Genomic DNA, 25,654 nt, shown 5'->3' with positions numbered 1-25,654 from the left:
AGTGGCCTGGGCTTAGGGTTGCCAACTTTCTAATTGCTGACAACGACCCGCTCCTGCTCCTCCTCTTCCCCCCCATACCCCACCCCTGTTCTGCCTCTTCCCTTGAGGTCCCACCCCCTGCTCCACCTAGAACATAAGAACAGCCATACTGGGTCAGACCAAAGGTCCATCTAGCCCAGTATCCTGTCTACCGACAGTGGCCAAAGCCAGGTGCCCCAGAAGGAGTGGACCTAACAGGCAATGATCAAGTGATCTCTCTCCTGCCATCCATCTCCACCCTCTGACAAACAGAAGCTAGGGATACCTTTCCTTACCCATCCTGGCTAACAGTCATTAATGGACTTCACCACCATGAATTTTTATCCAGTTCTCTTTTAAACGCTGTTATAGTCCTCGCCTTCACAACCTCTTCAGGCAAGGAGTTCCACAAGTTGACTGTGCGCTGTGTGAAGAAGAACTTCCTTGTATTTGTTTTAAACCTGCTGCCCATTAATTTCATTTGGACCCCTAGTTCTTGTATTATAGGAATAAATAAATAACTTTTCCTTATCCACTTTCTCTATGTCACTCATGATTTTATATACCTCTATCATATCCGCCCTTAGTCTCCTCTTTTCCAAGCTGAAGAGTCCTAGCCTCTTTAATCTCTCCTCATATGGGACCCATTCCAAACCCCTAATCATTTTAGTTGCCCTTTTTCTGAACCTCTTCCCTCAAAGCCCCACCCCTGCTCCTTATTTTTGTCTTGACAGTCAGATGCATATCTCTGTATAAGAAAGTGTTAGCTTTACAGTTTTCAGGGCAGAGTATTCCTTAAGCAGCAGTGCAGTTTGTACAGTATTGGAAATAAAGGCTTCAAGTCATTTTTAAAATGGGTGGCCAAATTATTTTCTGGTATAAATTGGTGCAGCCAGCCCCATTGCCTTCACTGGAGTTGTACTAATGAATATCAGGAGAGAATTTGGCTCTGGATTTTTATAAGGGGAAATTTCCCCTTTATTTCTCCTTCTTTTTTCACCACAACGTTTTACAGCAGAGCAATAAAGCATGGCACTGCCTTATATAGTATGTTGCTGGGCAGCACTATAAAACCCTAAAATAGACTATTTTATTCATCTAAAGAATTGATTCAACATACTTTTAGTTTAAGATTTAAAAAAAAAATCCTGTATAATCCCACCCCAAGATAACTGAGTTAGCGGCTGTAGGGAGTGAAAAGGAACCATTCTTAATCCTTGATATTTTCTTGAAAAACAAACCACTTAAATGGCTCAAAGGAAGTAAGTCATACTTTTTGTTGCTTCACTGTTGTGAGATTTAAATCAGTGGGCTAATCTGTAGAAGATGTGGTGTAAAGTGTGTGTGGATTCATACAGTTTTGAGTTAAAATATTTCCTGAGTAGCTTTAACCCACAGTTATTTTAATCAAAGGACTCACCCACTCAGCATTTTTCTTTCAAGTGTTTTGCAGGTGTTTCGTTGAATTAACACTGTCAAAAGAATAAAAAGAGTGTGGTAATATTTCAACTTTATCTTGATAACACAAAATCACAGCCTGTGTAATGGAATATGAGCATTTCAGGCCCATTCTTTTTACTTATCAGAGTGGAAGGTTAATATATACATAGAAAAAGGTCCAAAACTACCAGGATTTGTTAAAGCCAGATGCTTTCTATCAGATTTAATTGTTCTCTCTCGAGATCCAGGCATAAAGTTTGTCTCTCAGGCTCAGGATTTTCCCATTTCTTTCCTGTTATTTCTTTGGCTATTCATGACTCCAGGTTTTGTTTTGCGACAGACTTTTCATTGTAGTGATTGGACTCCTATAGGGAAAGTGACATGCTCTTTACTTTGTTAGTTCTAGACTTACTAGTGCACTTGTTTTTCAAGCATGTAGAACTTCAGTAGACAAGAATTAGTTCAGTGAACAGGTCAAGGTTCCCAGAACATTCTGAGAAGCTGCTTGCTTATATAGCCTAATTACGTCAACTAAACTCTGCTGCCACTTTCCATCACTGGAGGTAACACTCTAACTGTAAAATGGTTTTGATATATACTAAAACAACTGCTGTGATTGTGAATCCTGAGACTCCTTTTTTTTTTTTTAAATGAAATGAAATAAAACCTTGATGGAAGCATAAAATAATTGTGGAATATTATCTGATCAAGTCAATTTAAATTGTAATTGAGACTATAGTAATGCATATTTTACCTGTCACATCTATTCAAAATGTGGGAATTTCCCAGCAGCATTATTTTGTTCTCATTGTTGGCAAACAGTTGCTTGTAACACTTTAACAATAGCATTACAAATACACGGTTCATCTTGTTATACTCAGGATCTTCTTGATTCTCTTATATTAAATCTAGCTATTTAGTACAGTACAGTAAATTCATTTATAATGGTAGTCGTGATGGGTTTGGTCACAGAGACCCCCTTGGGACTGTCACCTGATGTGCTGAAACTACCTCTGAGCCCATTTTCTCTGACGGCTTGAGACTTCAGAACCCTGTCTTGTTGAGCCAGACATGCAAGCCTGCTGCAACACAAGGTGGGAGGGATAGCTCAGTGGTTTGAGCATTGGCCTGCTAAACCCAGGGTTGTGAGTTCAATTCTTGAGGGAGCCACTTAGGGATGTGGGGCAAAAATCAGTACTTGGTCCTGCTAGTGAAGGCAGGGGGCTGGACTCAATGACCTTTCAAGGTCCCTTTCAGTTCTAGGAGATTGATATATCTCCAATTATTATTTATTTATTATAAGGTTTGAACCACAGCCTTAAAGCTGCAGACTTAACTGAAAACAGCTTAAGGAAGTGCTCCTGTCTCCAGCATCCAGACACCGAGCTCCCAATGGGCTCCAAACCCCAAATAAATCCATTTTACTCTCTATAAAGCTTATACAGGGTAAACTCATAAATTGGCCACCCTCTATAACACTGATAGAGAGATATGCACAGCTGTTTGCTCCCCCAAGTATTAATCACTTACTTGGAGTTTACTAATAAACAAAAGTGATTTTGTTAAGTATAAAAAGTAGGATTTAAGTGTTTTCAAGAAATAACAGACAGAATAAAGTAAGTTATCAAGTAAAATAAAACAAAACACGCAAGCCTAAGGCTAATACATTTAAGAAACTGAATACAGGTAAATCTCACCCTCAAAGATGTTCCAATAAGCTTCCAATCCTTTCCCCTGTTACAGTCCTTGTTAGTTCCAGCTCAGGTGGTAACTCGGGGATTTCTCATGACTGGCAGCCCCCTTTGTTCTGTTTCACCCCCTTTTATAGCTTTGCTACAAGGCAAGAATCTTTTGTCTCTCTAGGTTTCTACCCCTCCTTTTAAAAGGAAAAGCACCAGGTTTAAGATGGACTCCAGAATCAGGTGACATGGTCACATGTCCTTTGAGACCCAAGCCCCTCACTTAGGAGGTCATCTAGTCAAGGCTGGACCAACCACAACTAAATCATCCCAGCCAAGGCTTTGTCAAGCCGGGCCTTAAAACCTCTAAGGATGGAGATTCCATCACCTCCTTAGGTAACCATTTCAGTGCTTTACTACCCTCCTAGTGAAATAGTTTTTCCCAATATCCAACCAATATCGCACTGGAACTTGAGACCATTGCTCCTTGTTCTGTCATCTGCCACCACTGAGAACAACCTAGCTCCATCCTCTTTGGAACCTCACTTCAGGTAGTTCATAGAATATTAGGGTTAGAAGAGACCTCAGGAGGTCATCTAGTCCAATCCCCTGCTCAAAGCAGGACCAACACCAACTAAATAATTCCAGCCAAGGCTTTGTCAACTGGCCCCTAAAAACCTCTGAGGATGGAGATTCCACCTCTAAGGAGGAAGTTGAAGGCTGCTATCAAATTCCCCCCTCACTCTTCCCTGCTGCAGACTAAATAAGCACAGTTCCCTCAGCCTCTCTTCATAAATCATGTGCCCCAGCCCCCTAATAATTTTCATTGCCCTCCTTTGGACTCTCTCCAATTTGTCCACATCCTTTCTATAGTGGAGGGCCCCAAACTGGACGCAATACTCCAGAGGCACTGTGGCCTCACCAGTGCCGAAGAGAGGGGGATAATCACTTCCTTTGATCTACTGGCAGTGCTCTTACTAATACAGCCAAGTATGCCATCAACCTTCTTGACAACAAGGGCACACTGTTGACTCATATCCAGCTTCTCGTCCACTGTAATCCCCAGGTTCTTTTCTGCAGAACTACTGCTTAGCCAGTTAGTCCACAGTCTTTAGCAGTGCATTGAATTCTTCCATCCTAAGTACAGGATTCTACACTTGTCTGTGCTGAACCTCATCAGATTTCTTTTGGCTGAATCATCCAAATTGTCTAGGTCACTCTGGACCCCATCCTTACTCTTCAGCATATCTACCTCTCCCCCCAGCTTAGTGTCATCCACAAACTTGCTGAGGGTGCAGTTCATCCCATCATCCAGATCATTAATGAAGATGTTGAACAAAATTCACCATTTTTCACTGATTTTAACATTTTTCCTACCATGGTTATTGATATTTGTTTATAGTCTCCTGGTTTTCTACATTGCTGATAACTGCGTGACAAGAAGCACTTCCTCTGGAAAGACCAATTCAGCAGAGCATAAGGTTAGAAGTGATATGTGAGAAGTAGCAAATTAAAAAAAAAACAGTACAAAGGAGAAGCCTTACCAGGGAGGGCTAGAAAAGAAAAGGAAAGAGAACAAAAGAGAATAACTGAGAAAAGAGAGAGATGATGAAAGAAAAGGGGGAAAGGAATGTGAAAAAAAAAAAGATGGGCCAGAAGAGGTGCACAGGACTTGAGTTAGACCCGTATTGTTGATAAATCCATGCCATGCTTTCCAAAACCTAATTCCACTCCATTTCAAGATAAACATAGTAAACTCCATATAATACCTTTATATACCAGTTCAAAATAAAGGAAACTGCTACAATGGAAACACTAGGTCACTGACCTTGAAACACTAACTTTAAGTTAGCTCCCCCAAATATAATGGATTGCTGAAGGCTGGCTAGTTATGAAAGAGAATGCAGCAGCTGTACTGGAGGACTCTGCAGCACATACATCTGCATGCACTGGTCAGATTTTACACATCAAGGTCATATCCGGTCTTGGTATAACTGAGAGTTTTGGTTAACCAGGATTCTCTTCATCAAGGTTTGACTACATTAACACAAGGAATGTTATCCTTCTTGGACAGAAGGAAAGAAAATAATTAGTGAAAATCCCTACTTCTTTCCTTTTCTTTCTGTTTTTTTCCCCATGTTTCCTCTTATCTTTTCATTTCTCCTTTCTCCCACTCTCTCTTCTTTCTTGTCACCGTGTCTCTGCAGATACAGTATCTTCTTTCCCTTGTTCCTTCAGCAAAATATGGCATAATTTGGGAGATAGGCCAGGATTTATAAATGTGGTGTCTTTTGAACTGTGGGCAAGCATTAGTTTCTCTACGGCAATTGTCCTTTCTCCTCTCTGGTCTGGATTTTTAATCTGTAGGCATTTACACCCGTCTCTTCAAACTTTTTCAAATGTTTCTGTCCTAAATGTCACTGATTTTAATGGCTCAGAGGTGGAAAACTTGCTTTCATGACATCCCCTGGTAGTAACATTAAGCCATGAACCATGATCTTATTCCATTTGATTGATGAGCTCATTTTGCAACAGAGGACAAATTAGATTTTTATTTATAATGGTGATAAAATTAATGCATGGTCTTCCTATTCTGATGGTATTAGATTTCTATGTTAATATACATTTTACTAGTCAAATCTCTAAGTGCTCTCTTGACCTTTTAAAGTTTTTTTAAAAGCCTTCTCTTACAGGTGAATACAATTCCTATAGAAACAAAGTATTTCTTCCTTTTTTTATTTTCATTTTGACAGCTTGACATGCTTTTTTATGTCTACTGCTTAGATTTATTTTGTTCCTTATTTTCTTGTTTTAGCACCGCCAAAGTTTACAAGAACTCCCGTTGATCAGACAGGGGTCTCTGGAGGAGTCGCATCATTCATCTGCCAAGCTACAGGAGACCCAAGACCTAAAATTGTCTGGAATAAAAAGGGAAAGAAAGTCAGCAATCAGAGATTTGAGGTATTAGGTCCATTGTTCTGTTCCTCTGAAAAACATTCATTTTAACATCACGTTTATTTTATGTGTTTAATCCTGATGAGTGTGCTTTATTATCAATGACTAAGCAAATAGCTGTCACCACAGGGGATAAATCTTTGCAGGCAGTCCTGGGAATTACCTACTCTGCAAACTGGTTGTCCGCAAGACCACTGAAGAGAAGACGGTTTTGCTATTTCTTAAGAGTTTCCTTTTGACATTTTTAAAGATTAGCATTAAGAATGGTTTCAGAGGAGGTGGGTTTCCTGCCTTTCATGGTCAGAAATTGAACAAAATGATAAAGACTGTCTAGTAGTGGAGGGTGGAGATGTTTCTGGGGGGTAATTCTGGGGACACTATTGCCATTTTAAGTGATGGAAAAAGTTAGGACTAAGGTTGGATTGGCCTATTTATTGTTCCAGATGCCTGTTCAGAGAAGATGACACCAAAACCTGGTGCTGATTATGTATAACTTCAGCTGCATCTCTACTAGCTTCTCAGTATTAAAAATAGGATTTTGCATTTAGAAAATAATCACAAGGCAAATTACTATTATAAATTATCTATCACACAGTTCTGACACACGCTATATGAATGAATGGTCTAGACATGCATGCCAGAATGTTTATAGGAAAATTTAAGTCTGTGCCTCTTACTGTGAAGAGACAAACCAAAATGCATTGGGATAATTTTTCACAGTACTCACCGAGGATGTTAGCTTTTAATGGTATTTGAGTTGATAACTCACATACAGCTTTGTAAATTAGTCCTGCCAACAGAGCAAAGGCTACATTTTATTTCTTTTGTGGGCTAATTGTTTTATTTTAAAACTATTTAAAAGCAATCAGCTCATGTTTTGGTACCATACAAGATCTATCAACCTTTCACTAGCTATTATGGTTCTTTGCAAATGTATTTAATTCAGTAAGAAAAATAGTTGTCAAAGGATTTTAAAATGTGTACTCTCCACTCAATGCAAGTAATTGTTCACAGCTTTCAATGCATATGCACAATTCTTTTTTACGTAATTGGAGTAAGAGGAGAATTGGCGCTTTCTAATAAAGCATACGCAATCTATCCCATAATGATCACAAAATCTATACTGAAGATGAGCAGCAGTCAGTCAGACAGATCATGTATATTTCTGGGTATTGTGTTGATTTACTTTTATTTTGCAGTATTGTGTTTTATTTGTTTTATGGGAGAAGGGGCTAAAAGATAAATGTTTTACTTCCATAAAATATTTGAACTGAACTATAAATATATGATGTAAAATGTATTTTTAAAAGTCTTTAAGTGGTATGTGGAACAAGAGTGCATATTCAAACAGGACAGGACATGTTTCAAAGAATTATGAAACATTTAACAGGTAATTTTCATTATAAAGCACTGAAAAGCTAGTTAGTTAAAGCAGAAAGCACATCAACACTTTAAGGAGTTTTCTTCCCTCTCCAAAAAAAGTCATTACCTCATGCTGTAGAATTTTCAGATGGAAATTAGAGCAACAGCAGAAATTAGATTCAGAAAAGGCACATGGAGAAGCAGGGAACATTTTGGACTGTGCACCTCAGCAGTAACTACAGGGGTCTCAAATAACTATTCTTGTTTTTTCCCTTATTCACTAAAATAAATGTTTATGTATCTTTCTGAATTTCATTACTTAGTAGCAAGGAGGCTTCACCTGTCTCTCTCTCATTATAAAAGTGATTTCGCTCCCTGTTTGAACAATTCCAAGTATGTGGTATTGCCCAAAGAGCAGTTTATCATTTCAGAAATTTAAGGCATAGGGCGGGCCTTTGAGACACTAAATATATATTATGAATGAATATTGCATAGTATTTTTCCTGCTTCAAATCCATTCAAACAACCTGGATTGGAAAGTTCAGTTTGAAAATTATTGAGTAAGAATCCTGGGTAGGAGATGCTGCAAAAGAAAAGGAGGAGGGGAAGAGGAAACAAATGAAAAATGTTGTGTATTTCACCGCTCCACATTGTGGAGAGATGTAGGTTCTACTCCTAGAACATGCAGGAGTACAGGCATCACTTTAGCTAAACATTTGGGAGTGGGCAGAAAGATTTGAGTTCAGGATAGGAAAGAAGAGTTCACAAACTTATTCATGTTGTGTACCCCCAAAATTAAAAATTGTATACCCCTGAACTCCAGAAGGGTTGCCCAGCCTTGGCCATTCAGCATCTAGGATTACCCAGTGTTCTTAGGATCTCTCAGTTTCCTAAGAGTTCAGTTGCAAGCCTCTCTGACTACTGGGAAATTCTGAGTTTACTGCTATGCAAGTGAGGAGATATTTCTCTTATCTCCTGATGGGAAAACAATATGTACAGATAGTATTTTCTTTCCTAAAAACCAACAAAATGTAAACCATCTGCAGATAAACTAGGAATTATAAAACAAGCATGCAACAAAAAACAATTTGAAATGACATAATAAATAAATGTTAGCCATTAGAGGTGCCTTTTACAGTTTGGAAGATATCTTGTTTGCAATCAGAGTGCCAGAACTACTGGGTTTCACATCAGTTCTTTTGTCCATGCTGTTCAAGAGGTAACAATTTTAGCCCATAAATAGACTTGGCAGAAATTGATTTTAATTTTTTTTTGTAATTTTTATGGATAATATTTTTTATTTTTAAGCATATTTTCCTGATTTTCACAATTGTACAAAATTATTGGTTTTAAGCATTTTTAAATTATTTTAGCAATTTAAATTTAAATTTTCACTGTTATAGGAAATTGGGGGAGGGTCCGGACAATATTTTTAATGACAGTAGACACTGAGATTCAAAAAGTTAAAGCTTTGTGACTGTTAAAATACAATCGTTAACATCACTTGTCAAAATACTATAAAGTAAATATCCATAAATCAAATACTGATAAGTTATCAAGCTGCATTTTTCTTGCGTTGCTTATCTGTAAATTTCTATTGTTATCGATTAAAATATTTTTTTGTTGGTTGGGGTGTGTATGGTTAAATTAATTTTTACCACCAGTTACTGATAAAAATCTTTTACTTCCAAGCCTACCCATAAGTAAAACCGCTGGTGGTGTATATGTAATCCATACTGTAATGTGCAACTGAAGGGAACGTTAGTAGCATTCATGTGCTGAAGCTTCCCCATTCTGCAATGATTTGGCTTCTTTGTGAAGGCCCACAGGTTCTCAGGCAGCTTTCACACCCTGGCTTCTCCTGCGAAGCTGACCCAGAACTACTGCATATGAAGGGCTCACAGAACCCTGACCCCTTGCAGAGGCACTGCCCTCAAAGATTCTAACTGGGGACAATGGCTGGCCACAAGGAGGCATGGGAAGTTATCTGAGCAACTGAGCGGCTTCCTGACTGGCTGCAGCACTGGACCTGACTCCTGTTTGATCCCTGGTTTCTGATTCCTGCTGTGACCCACTGGCTTGGTTCCTGGGCTCTGATTCCTGCTTTCACCTCTGTCTTGGATCCTGGATACTGATTTTAACTCTGACCTTGAGGCAGGAGCAGTGCCAGGGTTTTTGGCGCCCTAGGCAGGGGTCCGTCCGCGCTCCTGGTCATTGGCAGCAATTCTGAAGTGGGGGAGTCCTTCTGCACTCCTGGTCTTCGGGGCACTTCAGCGGCGGGTTCCGGAGTGTGTGAAGGACCCGCCGAAGAATTGCCGCCGAAGACCCGGAGCACGAAAGGACCCCCTGCCGCCGAATTGCCGCCGAGGGCAGCAAAATGCCGCCCCCCTAAATCCTGATGCCCTAGGCAACCGCCTAGGTCACCTAAATGAAAGCGCCGGCCCTGCCTTGAGGTCTGACTACCCCTACTCCGACCGCCAGGTCAGACTGCCCATGTCTCAGGTCCTGACATTCTCCTTCTTTCCCATTCTGAGTCAAATAGTTGTACCAACCTGTCTCTCAGATTGTGGAGCCTCCTCTCCCTCCATAGCAGGCCACACATCATATATATCAGCTATCTTGTTTTGGTTCACATCAGAGGGAGATGTGTGTGCCCTCTAGGTTTCTTCAAGATGCTGGCTTTCTTTAAAGAACAGAGAAAAGGAAATCAGTATGTGGGCTGTGGCATTGATCTCTTCCCAAGAGAGCACATATTATTTTATTGTCCCTCAGACTCCTCCCAGTCTCAGAAAAGGCAATAAACCAGCCTTAGGATGTGCACGGTGAGGTAACATCTATACAAGCTGAGTCCAAAACCATGGAGACTGGTGGTCAATGCTGCAATCTGTGGGACTGGACCTGGTTCAACCACATCCTGCTCACTGCTCTGCAGAAGGCCTACCATGGGAGAAGCTGCACTTGTCTCATGCCCGCAAACCAAAACCTTTTATCATCATTTACGAAGAGAAGGTGACCCTTCAATTTTCATAGAGGGCCTTGCTATTAATCTCTTATCTTTTTATTTTAATTCCCAAATTAGGCAAAGGCAAATCCTGGTATTCCCTACATGTAGCTTGAACTCTTCAGAGTCAGATTTTCAAAACATGATTGCATTTGTGCAGGTAAAACTTTGCATATACAAAAACCCATTTGTGTACAGAAACCAAGGACAACTGACTTAGAGCTTGTAAATTCTGTCATGTGCACATGATAGCAATACTGCCCAAACATGTATGGAATGTGCATGGCTCAAATGTTACATAGCAACCAATGAAGGGGTGGGTGAGACTCCCCCACAGAAGTTTGACCTGTTAATTTTAATTCCAGAGATCCCAGCAGCTCAGGAAGTTGGAATCGCTTTTTCCTGCCATGCTGCCAAGAAAGAACTCTTGTTCTGCTCTGTCAAAAGATCTTTTAAGGCTGAAGAGGTCTGTTGCCTCTTTAGAGTCATATGACATTCAACAAGGGACATGACATAACGTCCTGGGCCAAACAAGAATCTGCTGTGGTACTATACATTTGCAAGACAGTGACCTGGCACTTATTTACTTTCACTGCCTGACTGAATGAAGAGTTCAGTCAGAAGAAGAGTTCTTAGTGACTTAGTCTTGGACAAATACAATGCATTGTAGTTCCTATGAGCCATTCAAGTCTACCTGTAAGGGTGTTAGCCCCTTAGCTCAAGCATAGTAGGAAGCTTAAGCAGAAATATAAATTTTATTTTTCTGACCAAACACCAGATTATTTTGAAGAGATTCATAAATACGGCATCCCAGCCTAATAGCCAGGATCAGAGCTGATGATAGTCCTGAACTGTTGTACATAGTTAATGAAAGTGAGTTATTTTTTGAGTTAGCTGCTAGGGAAGGTGCATGTTGTGCCTGTGGTGAGTGGGCAGCTGCAGAGAGGAGCAGCATCCTGACAAGATGATTGATTCATCTCCCTGAGTAAAAGGAGGGAAGAGGCAGCAGTCCTATTAGCTCCAGATATATATTCAGGTGAAGGAATGAAAGTTTCGTATGTAAATGATTCAAAAACAACAACCACACATCACCACCAAGAACAACACAGTTGTTTCATTTTGTCTCTAAGATGGACACACTCTATTTAAATTATATCATCAGCTTATATTAATTATACATAATAGACCAAATTCACAGCGGGAGAAAACAGGGGCATCCCCCTTGGAAGTGTCTGGGCCACATTCAAACATGGTGTAAACAAAAGAGTGAATTTTACATTGGCTTTAAGTGCCAAAGTAGTGTAATTCTTAGCTATTTGTATTTGATGTGTGTGCAAAATAAATTCAGCTTACATGCCAAAGGGGGGAGATGCAGAGTGGAGTGCAATAGGAAAAGCAACGAGCAGGAGAGTGTTAGTGGGGTATAAGAAAGTGTGAGGCGCCTAAAGTAAGGATATGCTTTCTTATACCTTCCTGTTGTTTTTTTCAGTAGCCCCTTCCATGTAAATTACACTTACGTAGATCCACTGCATATCAATGTATGTTACACTGCATTGCCACTTAAGCGTACTTTGTTTGTATGACCAATGTACACTACAGTCTAAGTCACTGTTGAATTTGCCTCTGTATGTATATCTGAAAAATGAAACTGGCTTTGATGTTATGAATATTGATAGCTCATCGTGCATACAAGAATTAGCTGAGAGGTAGGCATTTGTAACAACACCTGTGACAGCTGTTGTTTCCTTCAATAGGTAATAGAATTTGATGATGGATCTGGATCAGTTCTCAGAATACAGCCTCTGCGGACTCCACGAGATGAAGCTATTTATGAATGCGTTGCTTCCAATAGTGTTGGAGAAATAAGTGTGTCCACGAGACTCACTGTTTTACGTGGTAAGTCCTTGTCAGACAATAACTTTTTTTCTTTGATAGTATTGAAACTATTATGCCATTGCAGTAGGGTTTTTTTCTACAGCTAATGAAAGAAAGAGTGTTTAAGATTCCTTTTTGTAGGGAACTGTCATATTGCGAATGCTAAAAAATGGGAACTTCCTTGTCTGAAGTTTGGATTTGGTTTTCTTTTGGATTTTTGACACTCTAATGCAGGGGCGGGCAAAGTTTTTGGCCCGAGGGCTGCATCGGGTTTCAGAAATTGTATGGAGTGCCGGTAAGGGGAGGGGGTCGTGACCCGGACCTCACCTCCTGTCTGCCCTGCCCCGCAACTCCTGCCCCATCCACACACCCTTGCTCCCTTGACTTCCCCCGGACTCCCGCCACCCCATCCAACCCCTCCTCTCATTCCTGATGGCCTGCCCGGGACCTCTGCCTCATCCAACCACCCCTTCTCCCTGTCCCCTGAGTGCCCCCCAGGACCCCTGCCCCCATTCAACACCCTGTTCCCCCCCAACCACCATCCACACCACTGCCCCCAACCATGACCCCGAACTCCCCTGCCCTCTATCCAACGCCCCTGCTCCCTTACCGCTGCTTGGAGCACTAGTGGCTGGCAGCGCTACAGCCGCGATACCTGGCTGGAGCCAGGCCATGCTGCCGCCACCACCACGGAGCACAGAGCACCAGGTCAGCCCGGGCTCTGCAGCTGTGCTGCCCCACCACCCATAGCATTGCGCCCGCGGCAAAGTGAGTGAGATGAGGCTGCCGGGGAAGGAGGACAGCAGGGGAGGGGGCGGGGGTGAGCCTCCCAGGCCAGGAGCTCAGGGACCGGGCAGGACGGTCCCACAGGCTGTAGTTTGCCCACCTCTGCTCTAATGGCTCTATCTTACTGAACAAGGTGGGGAAGAAAACTCAAGGTCAAAGAAAGCAAGAAGAGGAGGAAAAATGGGAAGACTCTGGCTAGAACAAGCAAACAATAAAATGTTTTGTGAATGCAACTGATTTGTATGTTAGTGCTGTCTTGTGCAACTTTTATTTGCATGATTGGCATTTATACAGAAAGTTATCCAAGCTGACACTGACCTTGGCAGAACTACAGAAACAATATTTACATAAGGACGAGCTGCAGCTAAACATTTTTTCCAAAGTCCTGAGCGCAAACGTGCTTTTCTTCAGCCTCAGACATGCATGTCATCTTCTACATCATTTTTTTCCCTTTCTTTCTTTAGCAAACATAGTTATTGAGGCCAATGAAAGGATAATCTAATTTTTCAACTCTGGAGTTGGAATCTAAGATTTAGTGCCAAACCTATAGACTCACTTACAAATGATACTCCCGTTGGAGTAAATGCTAGTAATCAAATGGCCTTCTGTATCTGTTGTTCATTCTTCTGGAGACAGATGGGAACTTTGTTTTGACACGTGAAATGTGTCCCTTCCTCACTCACTTGCCAATCCTTCCTACAGTCATTGTCCACTCTGTATTTTGGAGGGAGGCTCTTTCATTGGAACATTAGTACATAATGTACCATACCAGCCACATAAACATACGGCAAGGAGTTTGTGAGGGTGTTTGTGTCCCCTGGGACAAGAATTTCATCTATCAGACAGCATTAAGAAGACACTCCTTGGAGCTCTGTGTTTTATTATTCTTAGCCCCACCATTTAGAAAGATTTGGGGAGATATGGCGGTTGCTTTTCTTTATTTTATTTTTTCCCTTTGTGCTACTTTCAGAGAACTGGATTTCTGTGTAGCAAGAAAGACTAACTTATTTGTATGTGGTTTTTTAATCAGTGTAAGCAATTATGTTGTTTATATCTATGATGAAAAAGGGTCACAACACTGTGTGCGTCTGATATATATTTAAAAAACGTCCTTAGAAATACCTGATAAAATGAAAATAAGTACATGAATAACCCTGCTAAAAATTAAAATGTTATCTCTAGTGTTAACATGACTGTGTCTGGCATCATTTTCATTTTTTTCCCAGCCACAGTCAATAAAAATGGAAAGGTTGATCATTTGGTTCATATTTTTAACTCCCCTGTTCAACTCCCTGAACCAAGTAGTTGTTTCTGTTGTTTGAAATGACACAAATCATATTCTTTTCAGTTTTTAATAAATTCATAAATTGAAAAAAAAGCCCCAACCACAAAGTCATATTACATAGCAATAAATGTTGTTTGCAGTGAGACCTGAAGACAAGCTCTATATAAAATCAAAAACTTGTCTCTTTATCCAACATAAGGTTGGTCCAATAAAATATATTGCCTCCCCCACCTTATCACTCTAATAGCAATAAATATCATTTAAAAATTTAAGAACTTTAAAAAAAGTGGGAAAATTCAGATGTAAAATGTATTCTCTGGCTACAGAATTTTATTGAAGGGTAGAAATATATTTACCGGCCTCCTGGGTCTTTTCATTGAAATGTGTGTGCATGTGTTTTTAAAGATGCAGTTCTGAATCAACTGTTTCTTCCTTACTCTGTAATAGAGAGACACTGGGACTTAGCTCTTCTCATTGACAATGAATACTTAAATGGGTGTAAGATCAGCACCAATGTCAAAACTGGCTGGCTCTAAAAATATGATCTACCTGTTCCCCACCCCCATCTGCATTGTAAGCTGTTTGTTGTAAAGTACATGCAGGTTTTTCTTTGTCTTTCTTTCCAACTCAAATGGTTCAGTAGTCCTTAAAAATAACTAATGTCAGCATTCTACCTCTTATGAACAGCCCTACAATAATAAATGAGAGTGTGCATATACATGATGGAGAGAAATAAAAGTTGGTAAAAAAAACAAGGAAAAAGTTAAAATGATTAGAAATGATAGTCTCCAGCCATAATACTTAAAGTTTTTGTTGAAAGGATAAAGGGAAGTAGTTGAGATCCTCTGGTTCAGGACTGGATTAAAGCAAGATCCATGGATCTAAGCCATGAGCTGGAAGGAGGCCCGTGTACACATTGATCCATGAGGTGTGGAATGGTGTGATAATGCCAGAGAGTTGAGGTCTGCCAACTAGAGAGCGTGAGGTAGCTTTGTCAGGTTTAGAAGCCACTTGGCTATGTTGTGGTTGATCATTTCTTTTATTGGGTCCAATGTTTTGGGCATTAGTCTGAGACTCAGGCAGTCTAGGTTCAATTACTGCTTTGTGCTTCCTGTGTGGCCTTGGGCAAATCACTTATTCTCCTATATGACTCACTTCCCCACCTGTAATATGACCACAATAGTACTTCTGTACATCACAGGGATGCTGTAAGGATAAGTATATGAATAACTATGAGGCACTTAAATACTACGATGGGGGCCATGTCAGTATGACAGATAGATCTGGGTAGATTGGATCCAGGCCCCCTTTAGGCTTAATCTACCAGAGAGTCCCCATGTAGCTCTGCATTGTGCAGGTGGTGCACATCTCTTTTGCAGGCTCCTCAAATGCTGTGTTTTGTGCTCCCCGAGAACCAGCAGAACATTTGTGCTGCATCTGAGACCATCCAAGCTCTTGCAGTGGGAGGTCAGGATTTGACCCAGAATTAATAAGCTTTGCCACCTTTTTGCTGTGAGGGTTGCTGAGGCAGAGGGAAGTTCCTATGCAAGAAAAGCCCCAGTCTCACTAATTTTTTAACCAGTTAAAGGTATGGTCAGCTTCACTGGTTACAAATAACTTGGTTCAGTTTGTCTCAATGCAGTAACTTTTCTTCCATCACAACCAAATTTATGCACCTCCACCCTGTAGTCTGCCTAATCGTGTTTCAATGGGAAGCTCTGGGCAGCTGTCACACAATGCCTCAGCAGGAGCTGGCTTTGCCTATCATCTTCTGTTTAGATTCTTCATCTGTGCTCATAACCATGGTATCTGGTCAGTAAGTGCTATGAGCAGTGCTGCAGCCTCTAGTTTCTGGATTTGGTGCTTTACAGTATGGAAGTGGTGGAAGGTAGAAAAGATAAAGCTGTCCTGATCACTCTGAAGCACTACGTGAAAAATAGGCCAAGGCAAAGGGTTATGTCCTTCTCCACTGAAGACTGAAATGCTAGTCCACTAACACGGTACAGACGGTGGCATTTATGTGCCAGCAGTGATTTTCATGAACCCAGCCTACCCTTTGCTGATGAAGCCATGCCAAGACTATAAGCATCTCAACAAATGCTGCATTATCTGTCACCTCTGTTGTGTCACATTGGTGTTTGAGTGCAGCTTTATGAGACTGAAACCTCCTAAAGCAAAAAGACAAAGAGCGGATGTATATCCCTACACTTTTTGCTGCATGCTCTGTTCGCTGTACTATCTGTGAATTAAAGGCAAAGCGCTACATAGAACCATGGAAACTGAGGCTTGATCCTGATAGATTCCCATCTTGCTACAAGCCCCGTGATTACCATCTGAGCAAATATGCATAATAATGGATTCTCTGTGCCAGTATTTCTGCTCACGCTGTCAACTGGCGAGGAGGAAGAGGAGCAAAATTTTTGTGTTGAGGTGCTTTTGTCATATCTCTGTTAAAAACCTATCTTTGATAAAGTGATTGATGCGATGTCACAATCATTGTGGTATATAATAAAAAGTGAATTCTTTATTATAACAGTGTTTCCCTGGCCATTGATATGACAAGTGTAATTAAAGAGTGTTGCTTTTATTAGAATGGAAAAAGGTTCAGAGCATTTTCCAGAGTGTGAAAAATGGGGGGGGGGAAATGCATTCAAAGCACCATTATTTTCCTGCTATCAGTAGATGGGTCACAAGTAATGGCATTTTGTTTCCATGTTCTCTCAATACCTCATGATTTTGAAATGGGCAGGGGCCATTTTAAACTGTTTTGCTCCTCTGGATGATGTAACTGAGAAAAGCCTTCGAGGGCAGCTTACGCATGGGGATTAGAGTCCCTGGAAGTCATACACACAGAATGGCACTTTTATTCTGAAGGACAGTGCACTGTGGGATGTCTAACTGCACAGAGCTAAATGAGAACAGAGAACTAGATTTACCAGTTATGCTGGCATTGCTATGGGTGCCATTCATTGGCATGATCATGACGTACCTAGCTGGTCACAAGAAATGTACCATGTGCCAAAAGAGCCAGCTAGCTGGGGAAATGCCTGGGTAATATTCACTGGCTTTAACCATCTGTTGTGTGTACACAGTGTTTTTAGTCCATTGGCCCTCTAGCTGGTCATAGGCATGGTAGAAAGTTGTGTGGATGGGGTCAGAAAGACAAAGCATGTGACACACGCACGTATCTAGAAGATAGTTGTCTATCTCAGAAGCATTCATGATTAAGAGAAATTTGAAGAGCCATAGTAAAAACTTCACCAATTTTTAGTGAGAATGAAACAGACTACATATAATACCTTATGACCAGAATTAGCATGTTCATTACAGTTCCATTTTATTAATGCCTCTTTTTGAAGATGAACACTGTGGTCCCTGCTGTGAAAATGGTACTTTGCACTTTATATTATAAAGTGGTATCTGCTGGGGAGCCATGCTAGGAACATTAAAGAACAAAGCACAGCTGCTTGATATTGTACAAAAGGATTTTATGAAAGAGTGGACCAAAAGGAAAGGTGGCCAATATACAGACAACTTACCAGCAATTATGGTACCAAGTGAAGTGCAGATTACTTGAAATGGCTTGTAAGGAAGTGCTAGGAATAAGCGGATACAAAATTATAAACTATTTAGATATATTTTAGCTGTGTGTGTAAAATATGTGCAGGGCAAACAGAAACATTTGCCTTCCATGCAGTATAATTTGAAACACTCAATACATTATCGCTTTGTGTAAGAGGGAAGAAAAATGGAACTGTTAGCCAGATCAGGAAATGAGCAAAAATTTGAAAAATGCACAGTCCATTTCCTATGGCCTGATTCTCAGTTCTTTTAGAATGAAGGAATATTTTGTTGTGTTTAATGCAGAACTTTAGCATAAGAGTACACTTTCTCAGAAGGACTCATTCTATAACGAGTGTTAATAGTTTAAGAAATTCTGCTCATGTAATTTAAATGATCAGGAACACATCAGGGTATATTATCATAAGCTATATAATGCACATAGAGTCAAATTTTACTTCCAGATACATGTGTGCCACCCTATTGATTTCACAATAATTTGTTGTCATTTTATATGTAAAAATAATTTTAAAATCTACATTATCGCCTACAGTCATTCATAATATAAATAAAATGGGTTGAATAATATTCATGAATAACTGAACTATTTTTTATCAATTATCTCATACAATTTTTACAAGTAATATTTTTAGTAGTCACTCAATTCCCTAAATGTAATGTTTGTCAAAGAAACTGTTTTCCCCACCAATAAATGATTAATTTATTCACAATTTTTTTTCAACCGTTATCACACTAGACATATAAAATAATGCAGTTTTTCCTTCTACATGGAATAACTGTACACCAGTGTATTTTTAAAAGGGCTTATTACAGTTAATAAAATACATATTGATAGTAATTAGAAAACTATTTCTAAATGTCAAACAGAGTAGGAGTACATATGCTATTTGAAAATGAAGGAAATATCTCAAATTCATCAAATGTATTTATATTTAAAATCCTTTTATCAAGAATTTCAAAAGTGAATAGTGAGCTTCGGTGCTTCAAATTTTGGATGCCAAATTTAAGACATCTCTAAGGTTTAGGCTCAGTTTAGGCTCAATAAACCACAAGCTGCTTTTCAAAATCTTAGTCCTAAGCTTTATTTTCTGTGGCGGTGGTTCTATTCCTGTGAAACCTCTTTGAATTCCTTGCTGTCCCAGAAAATTATCTTAATATGCTACACTGCTAGGATGTGTCTACTAAATGAAGATGTACCTTTCTTTGTTGTTTTGAACTAACAAGTCAGTGACAGTAGCTACTGGTCATGGTTTGTGTCTTTTTATAATGTTTTCTTACTTTTCCATTCTATTTCCTTTTTCCTCTGAATTTCATCTTCTTGTTCATTGGACCACATTTCAGATATTTTCTTCCGTGACTGTAAAATTACCAGTTCCGTTTCACTCATGTATATCTGTTTATGATGTCTACTTCATATTTGAAATGGTATCAGTAGTAATAAAGTATTGCTATTTAATGTTTACAGGGACACTCAATTTGAAGTGGACAGTCATAAAGATGAATGTTGGCTTGATGTGTCAGCCAGTTAAACTGTTCCTCCTCATCCATTTCTATTTTATAATAAGAAACTTTTGTAGTCAATGACTGTTCATAAAATAGATGTCTGGCAGTCAGGTGAACTGAACATCCTCAGACAAAGAGGAGTAATAATACTGTACAAAGAAATAATAGTCCTCTTTAGCATGAAGGGTTGTGTTTTTTTTATTTAACTAAAACGTTTTGGCCAAGAATGTACATTTGTTAATTCTTCTCAGACGAGCTCAATCATTAATTTCAGCCTGAAAAGCTGATCACAGTCTTGGTGGTCCCAGGGGAGAAACTAAGAATTGTTGTTAGTAGTGTAAGTACTATAGCCAATAAGTGTCTATCCCTGCTCTTTACAGAAAGAAATTAATGTATCATGAGCAGGATGAATATATCAATGTTAAAACATATTGTGCTTTTCCTCCTATTTCTTTTTTTTTCTTTTTAATTTTTTTTGCCAATTTATTTTAGGGTTTGATGTTCGTGAGGATCCACTCACTTGCTTAGAATTGAGTATCAGATTGAATCCATGCTTGATCAGATACCATTCAGATTACAAAGTAGAATGAGTAACAATGAGGCAAGAGAGAAACAGCAGGAAAAGGGAAAATAGAAAATTTCACCTCTAGTGCCCCAACCATGCAAGGCTGCCTACAGAGTCAGTTGAAGGATCACCAGCCACGTAGGTCACCAGTTTGAATCTGGCCTGGTTCAGTAATAACCAGAAGTTATGAGAAGCAATGGGTGAGTGTTTTGATCTAGTCCTTAGAGGATTATATCACAACCCGCACCCATCATCATTCTAGCTTTTACCACTCAACACTTTCGGTGATTCAGTAGAGAGGCAGAGAATCAAACTGGCGAAGTTTGCAATTTTTTTACCCCCCCATGGATAGTCCTATGAGATCAAGGTTGAGTCAAATGATCTGGGCAGTGTGAGTAAGCTTGATAGACAATTGCTGTCTGTACTGTACCTGTTTCATGGATAAATAAAGGTTTTCCATCTCCTACCTATTACTCTGTCATTTTCCACAACCATTAAATTAGATGAGTGAAAAGAAACAAAAGGTGATTTTCTTTCAGTGCCCATGTGGGTCTAAAGTATTCCATTTATATTACATAACAGTTTAGGTTTTGGATTGTGCAGGTATTTAATCTAGTTGTATACTTGTGTACATCAATTGTATTTTTAACTGATAAATGTAATAGTTAAAGAATACTTAGGATACAGGAAGCTGTCAGCTATGACAGGAAACCTGACTCTGCAAACCCTTACTCAAGTGACTAATCCTTATGAATGCATGTAGCCCCTTATGCTCCTACAGAGTCCCATCGATGCAATATCAGGGTTTAAGATTATACAAAATCCCACCACTGTTGTGAAACCACTGTCTGAATCAGAGCTCAATGCCATTACAAACTGTGCATTCTGCTTCACTATTTTGATGCACTATTTAAAATTTAAGCTGGATAATACATTTCCTTTTACTTTCCCCTTTATTTATGCCCACCTACTTTAGTTACCTCGATTCAGCCTGGCATTTAAACACATGCTTAGGTCCACCTCTGTTCAGAAGAGCAATGAAGCAAATGTTTACCTGTGAGCACATGCTTAAATCTCATCAAAATCTTGTGGAAATCAATGGAATTGAAGTACCATCAATGTGGAGATGGTACTCCCGTTTATAAATTGTGGAATGATATGATAAATTGCATTTAGCTTCCATCTTAGACTGCTTCATCTCTATGCTTCCATTAATCAGTCTACTCTGGGATTACTTCCAACATTCCAAACCTCTGAATAGTCTAACAGCTGTCATTTTTTTAAAGCAACCTGACACAAAAATGTTTCCTCCCCGCCCGCCCTACCTCCCTTTAGAATCTGGAATTTCCTCTCCATCTCCATTTGCCCTGCAGTACAGAACGGACAATGTTCAGTCCTGCACCCAGAGACTTATTTCAGGACCAACATTTTGCAAAACATCGGGAATAGAAGTGGCTGCTTTATACCATTGGAGGGGAGTTGGAAAATCCCCCTTTTCCAATGGAAAAGAACAGTAGTTTCTATTTCTGGCAGGTCATGAGATATCAGACCATAAAATTGTGACATTTTGTAAAGAAAAGCCACTTCAGTTTATTGAAACAAGTTTATAAAATTTATTCATTGTAGTGTTATCTATTTCAGGAGCTTCCCAGGTAAACTCATGATACTTAGGAGAGAGAAAAAATATTATAATGAATGCATTTTAGAAAAATCTATAGATTAATTTGTTCTGTCCAGCTAAAATAGTGATAGATAATGTGTAATATTTGTTGCTTAAACAAAATATACAATGTGACAGGTAGATGTATTATGGGCATGAGTTTGGAATTGCCAGCATAACTCATTCACTAAAGCTGGTCGCGATGGGGTGATGCTGCATGGGAGATTGTTTTGTTTTTATGTCACGTGTGCAGTAGACCAACCTGTCCTCCTGAAGTTAGTTCACTGCTTACTGTAAAGTCAGCATCTCCAATAACCATACCTCACAAGACTGCTGATTATATGCTGTCAGCAGTCTTCTGATATTAAAAGGGCTATATTACTGTGTGTACATACACATCTATCTATCTATCTATCTATCTATCTATCTATCTATCTATCTATCTATCTATCATGTTGCAAATATGTATTTGGAAACTTTATTTTAGAGATTATTTTCCTTAAGAAATGTTTCATTACCATTTTGAGGATATGGTTCCTTACTATATGGTTTCAAGTAGCTCATGATCTGGCTTCTTATTAGTGTATGTACTTGATTTAAGATGAAAGGAAACCAGTAGTGTTAGAAGTTTGATAAGTTTCAGTTCAATTATTACCACAGTAAATGTATGTATAAGATGCAGAGCAGAGGATAATAAAGCCAAGTCAGTTTCTAGAAGAAGGTCCTCATATAGTAGATCAGCCTACAGCTTTTCAGTCTAGTGGTTTCTGAGAACACTAATGTCTCATCAAGTGCACCATTAGGATGACAGGAAGGTTTGTTGAAATGTAGGACATGTTTGACACTAGAATACTGAAGTGACAGCAAAATTAAATCCATTTTTAATGCTATAGGCACGCATCTTGAAGGGGAAAAAAAACTGAGAATTGCATCCAGTGAAGAATACGGAAACGCTATGTGGAAAAAAAAAAGAGATTTTGCAAAAAATCACCACAAAATTATCTCAAGTAATATTGCAGTTTATTTAACTAATAACTGTTTATAAAATATACTTTATTATTGTAATTGTCTAGTTTTATAAGATTTCATGTGGAGCACAATGAAAGAAGATCAGTAAATATAAGATAATTTTAAAACATACCAATTAACTACATTGGTATTAAAATAACTTCTCTCTCCGCAGATTTCATTAAGCCAAACTGATATTAATAATAAAATATTTAGATTTTTAGAAAGGGAAATTTGGCATTTCTGACACAGAATGATGGACAGTAATAGATATACTGAAGCAAAAAAGATGTATTTGCACTGTTAAATTAAGGGAATCAAATAGGTAGGATTAAAGCAGCCTACCAAAAAAATCCTTTTCTGAAAACTCTGTGGTGTGACATTAGATGTTATTATGATAGATCTTATTTCAGGTATGGCCATGCCAGCTGTAAACTAACATCAAGTGGTGCAGTTGACTTACTACCATTCCATTAATCTTTGTTGCAAAGATGCATTAATAAAGTCTCTTCCACTCACTAGTTCAATAGCAAATGAAATTCCCTCATCTTCGATTACAAACAGATAAATCATCTTGTGCAAAATTTAGCTGTGACTTAAATTATGCCATTAAAATGATTTACTATAAAAACTACTACAAAGGGCCTGCTTGGATATAAAATGTTGCCTAGTAATAGTAGCATTTTGCTAGATATTTATTTCAAAAGCCTCTTGTGAAGTACATTATTAGTGACTGCATACAACAACAACAAAGCATAGAATAATGGTGGTAGATTTTCAAGTGGAAGCATTTCAATAAGCTTTTTAGACAAATTCAAACTAATAGCACTGATTAGAACCAGGTGCTGTGTAAGCTCTGCCAATGCACCTGAATCCTGACTCTCAGTGCTTCTGCTATTCTTGTCCTGGGCCTCTTTTAAGGAACCATTACCAATTGTACTTAACTGAATTTTATTAAAAAATAATTTAAAAATAGATAGTTAAAGGGAAACTGCCAAATGTTTAGGCCTCTCAGATCCCTTAATTTACAGTTAGATTAATGTTCCATGTCTGAAGCTAAAGAGTCATTAATCTTTCCACATCCAGTAAGGACAATAGAGAGACTCCCTGCTTTCTGGGGACGATAACAGGTCCTCTGAGCATGTTTTGTTGCTCATTTTACTCACCTTCTCTTGGAAACAGCATTCTGTCATAGGAAGACTGGGTGAAACTCCCTGTGGAGTAGGGAGAACCATTGTGGAACCACCCTTTGTACTGACTGGTAGGCATAAGAGACACTTTCTCCCATGAGATACACAGCACTCCAAGCCTGGGACCAAACTCAGAAACTGATCATGGCTCCCCATTGGTTCCTCATTGTTTTCAGTGCACTTTCCCTGTGATTTATTTTAGTAAAATGTATCTTCTTGTCTTTAATGGCATTATCTTCTCTACTCCAGAGATAAACAAATCTGTATACACAAACTCTATCTTAGTGTTCATGAACAGATTTATTTGGTTTTGCTGTACTGTTAAGACTATCTGAGGAATCCTGCAACAAATACAACAAAATGACTTTCTAGGAATGTGACTTGGAAGGCTGAAAAGTTGCCAGGGTTCTTTCATAAAGAGACACTGTTACTCCTTACTCAATGTATTGCAACAAGATGAAGGCAACTACAAATAAATTGTTAGTAAACCAAGAAACAATCATTTCTTGTTGTGGCATGTTTTATATTGCAGACAAAGGGCCTGATCCAATGCATGTTGAATGAAGTCAGTGGAAAAACTCCAGCTGACTTCCCTGAGCTTTAAATCAATCCCATAGAGAGCTCATTAGTTGCCAAGTGGCAAAGCCCCAATAAAATACAGTCCAACATTTTCAAACCTGGATACCTGAATTTAGGTACCTCAGAAAGTACCTGATTCTCAGAGATTCAGAGCACCTACACTTCCCGTTGACTCAAGTTATATGCTCAGGAGGGAAGGATAGCTCAGTGGTTTGAGCATTGGCCTGCTAAGCTCAGGGTTGTAAGTTCAATCCTTGAGGGGGCCACTTAGAGATCTGGGGTAAAAATCAGTACTTGGTCTTGCTAGTGAAGGCAGGGGGCTGGACTCAATGACCTTTCAAGGTCCCTTCCAATTCCAGGAGATTGGTATATCTCCTATTATTATAGGTGCTCTGAAAATCTGGCCCCTTGCTTAAATTCCTCAAAATTAATATTAGTGCCTAATGTTAAGTACGCAGGCCAAGATATACTTTTAAAACTAAGTGCCTAAAGTTAAGTTACTAAGTAAATATTAGGTATTTGAACAAATAGCCTAATTCTCAAGTGTTCAGCATCCAGCATCCCCGCAGTCACTGCAGCAGGAGCTGCTGGATGCTCAGCACTTCTGAAAAGCAAGTCACTTATTTAAGCATCTAAATCATGATTTAAGAGCCCAGTTTTAGGCACTCGTGTTAAAGTCTTGCTCACAGTTTCCATACTGTTGGACTTAGTATATTGATAGTAACAATATTAAACCATAGCTGGTCACTAATTGATGGAATAACTTTCCACAAAAGAGAATTTTGTTATGCAAATCCTTCAATTTGTGTAATTCTTGAAAAGGTTGGAGTGTGTATATATGATGTATGTGCAAGGGGATGTTCTTTAGTGAGTGAACCAGACAATAGTGGGTTTTTGAGATGTGTATTATTACTGTAAATTCCTCATTTACAGGAAATTGACTTTTATTGTGTCATAAGAAGGATGAGGAGGGGAAAAGCAGAAATTGGGAAGAAATATTTTGAGACTGAATTCTTTCCCTAAAAGTGAAAATAATGTAGGCCTATGAATCTGATTGGAAACTTATTGCAGATTTGTTTACAGTTTATGGGAAAGAACAGGAAGCTAGAAGCTGAAGCTTACTAAGGAGAAATCAATTTTCATTTTCAACAATTAATATACATTGC

The 25,654-nt window shown here is 39.1% G+C and overlaps 1 protein-coding gene across 42 annotated transcripts in view; it reads left to right on the top strand.

Annotated features, from left to right (window-relative positions):
• Positions 1-25,654, top strand: part of PTPRD (protein tyrosine phosphatase receptor type D) — a 1,707,428-nt gene that overhangs the window by 1,393,809 nt on the left and 287,965 nt on the right. For all 42 annotated transcript variants that reach the window (XM_030566328.1, XM_030566329.1, XM_030566317.1 and 39 more), the window contains 2 exons: positions 5,953-6,098; positions 12,210-12,351. In XM_030566328.1, the coding sequence (XP_030422188.1) occupies positions 5,953-6,098; positions 12,210-12,351 (288 nt within the window). The remainder of the gene's footprint in view (positions 1-5,952; positions 6,099-12,209; positions 12,352-25,654) is intronic.

This window comes from Gopherus evgoodei, chromosome 6, assembly GCF_007399415.2.
Source record: "Gopherus evgoodei ecotype Sinaloan lineage chromosome 6, rGopEvg1_v1.p, whole genome shotgun sequence".
Taxonomy (NCBI): domain Eukaryota; kingdom Metazoa; phylum Chordata; order Testudines; family Testudinidae; genus Gopherus; species Gopherus evgoodei.
The sequence above is the reverse complement of the archived record's forward strand: the minus strand, read 5'-3'. Positions and strand labels throughout refer to the sequence as shown.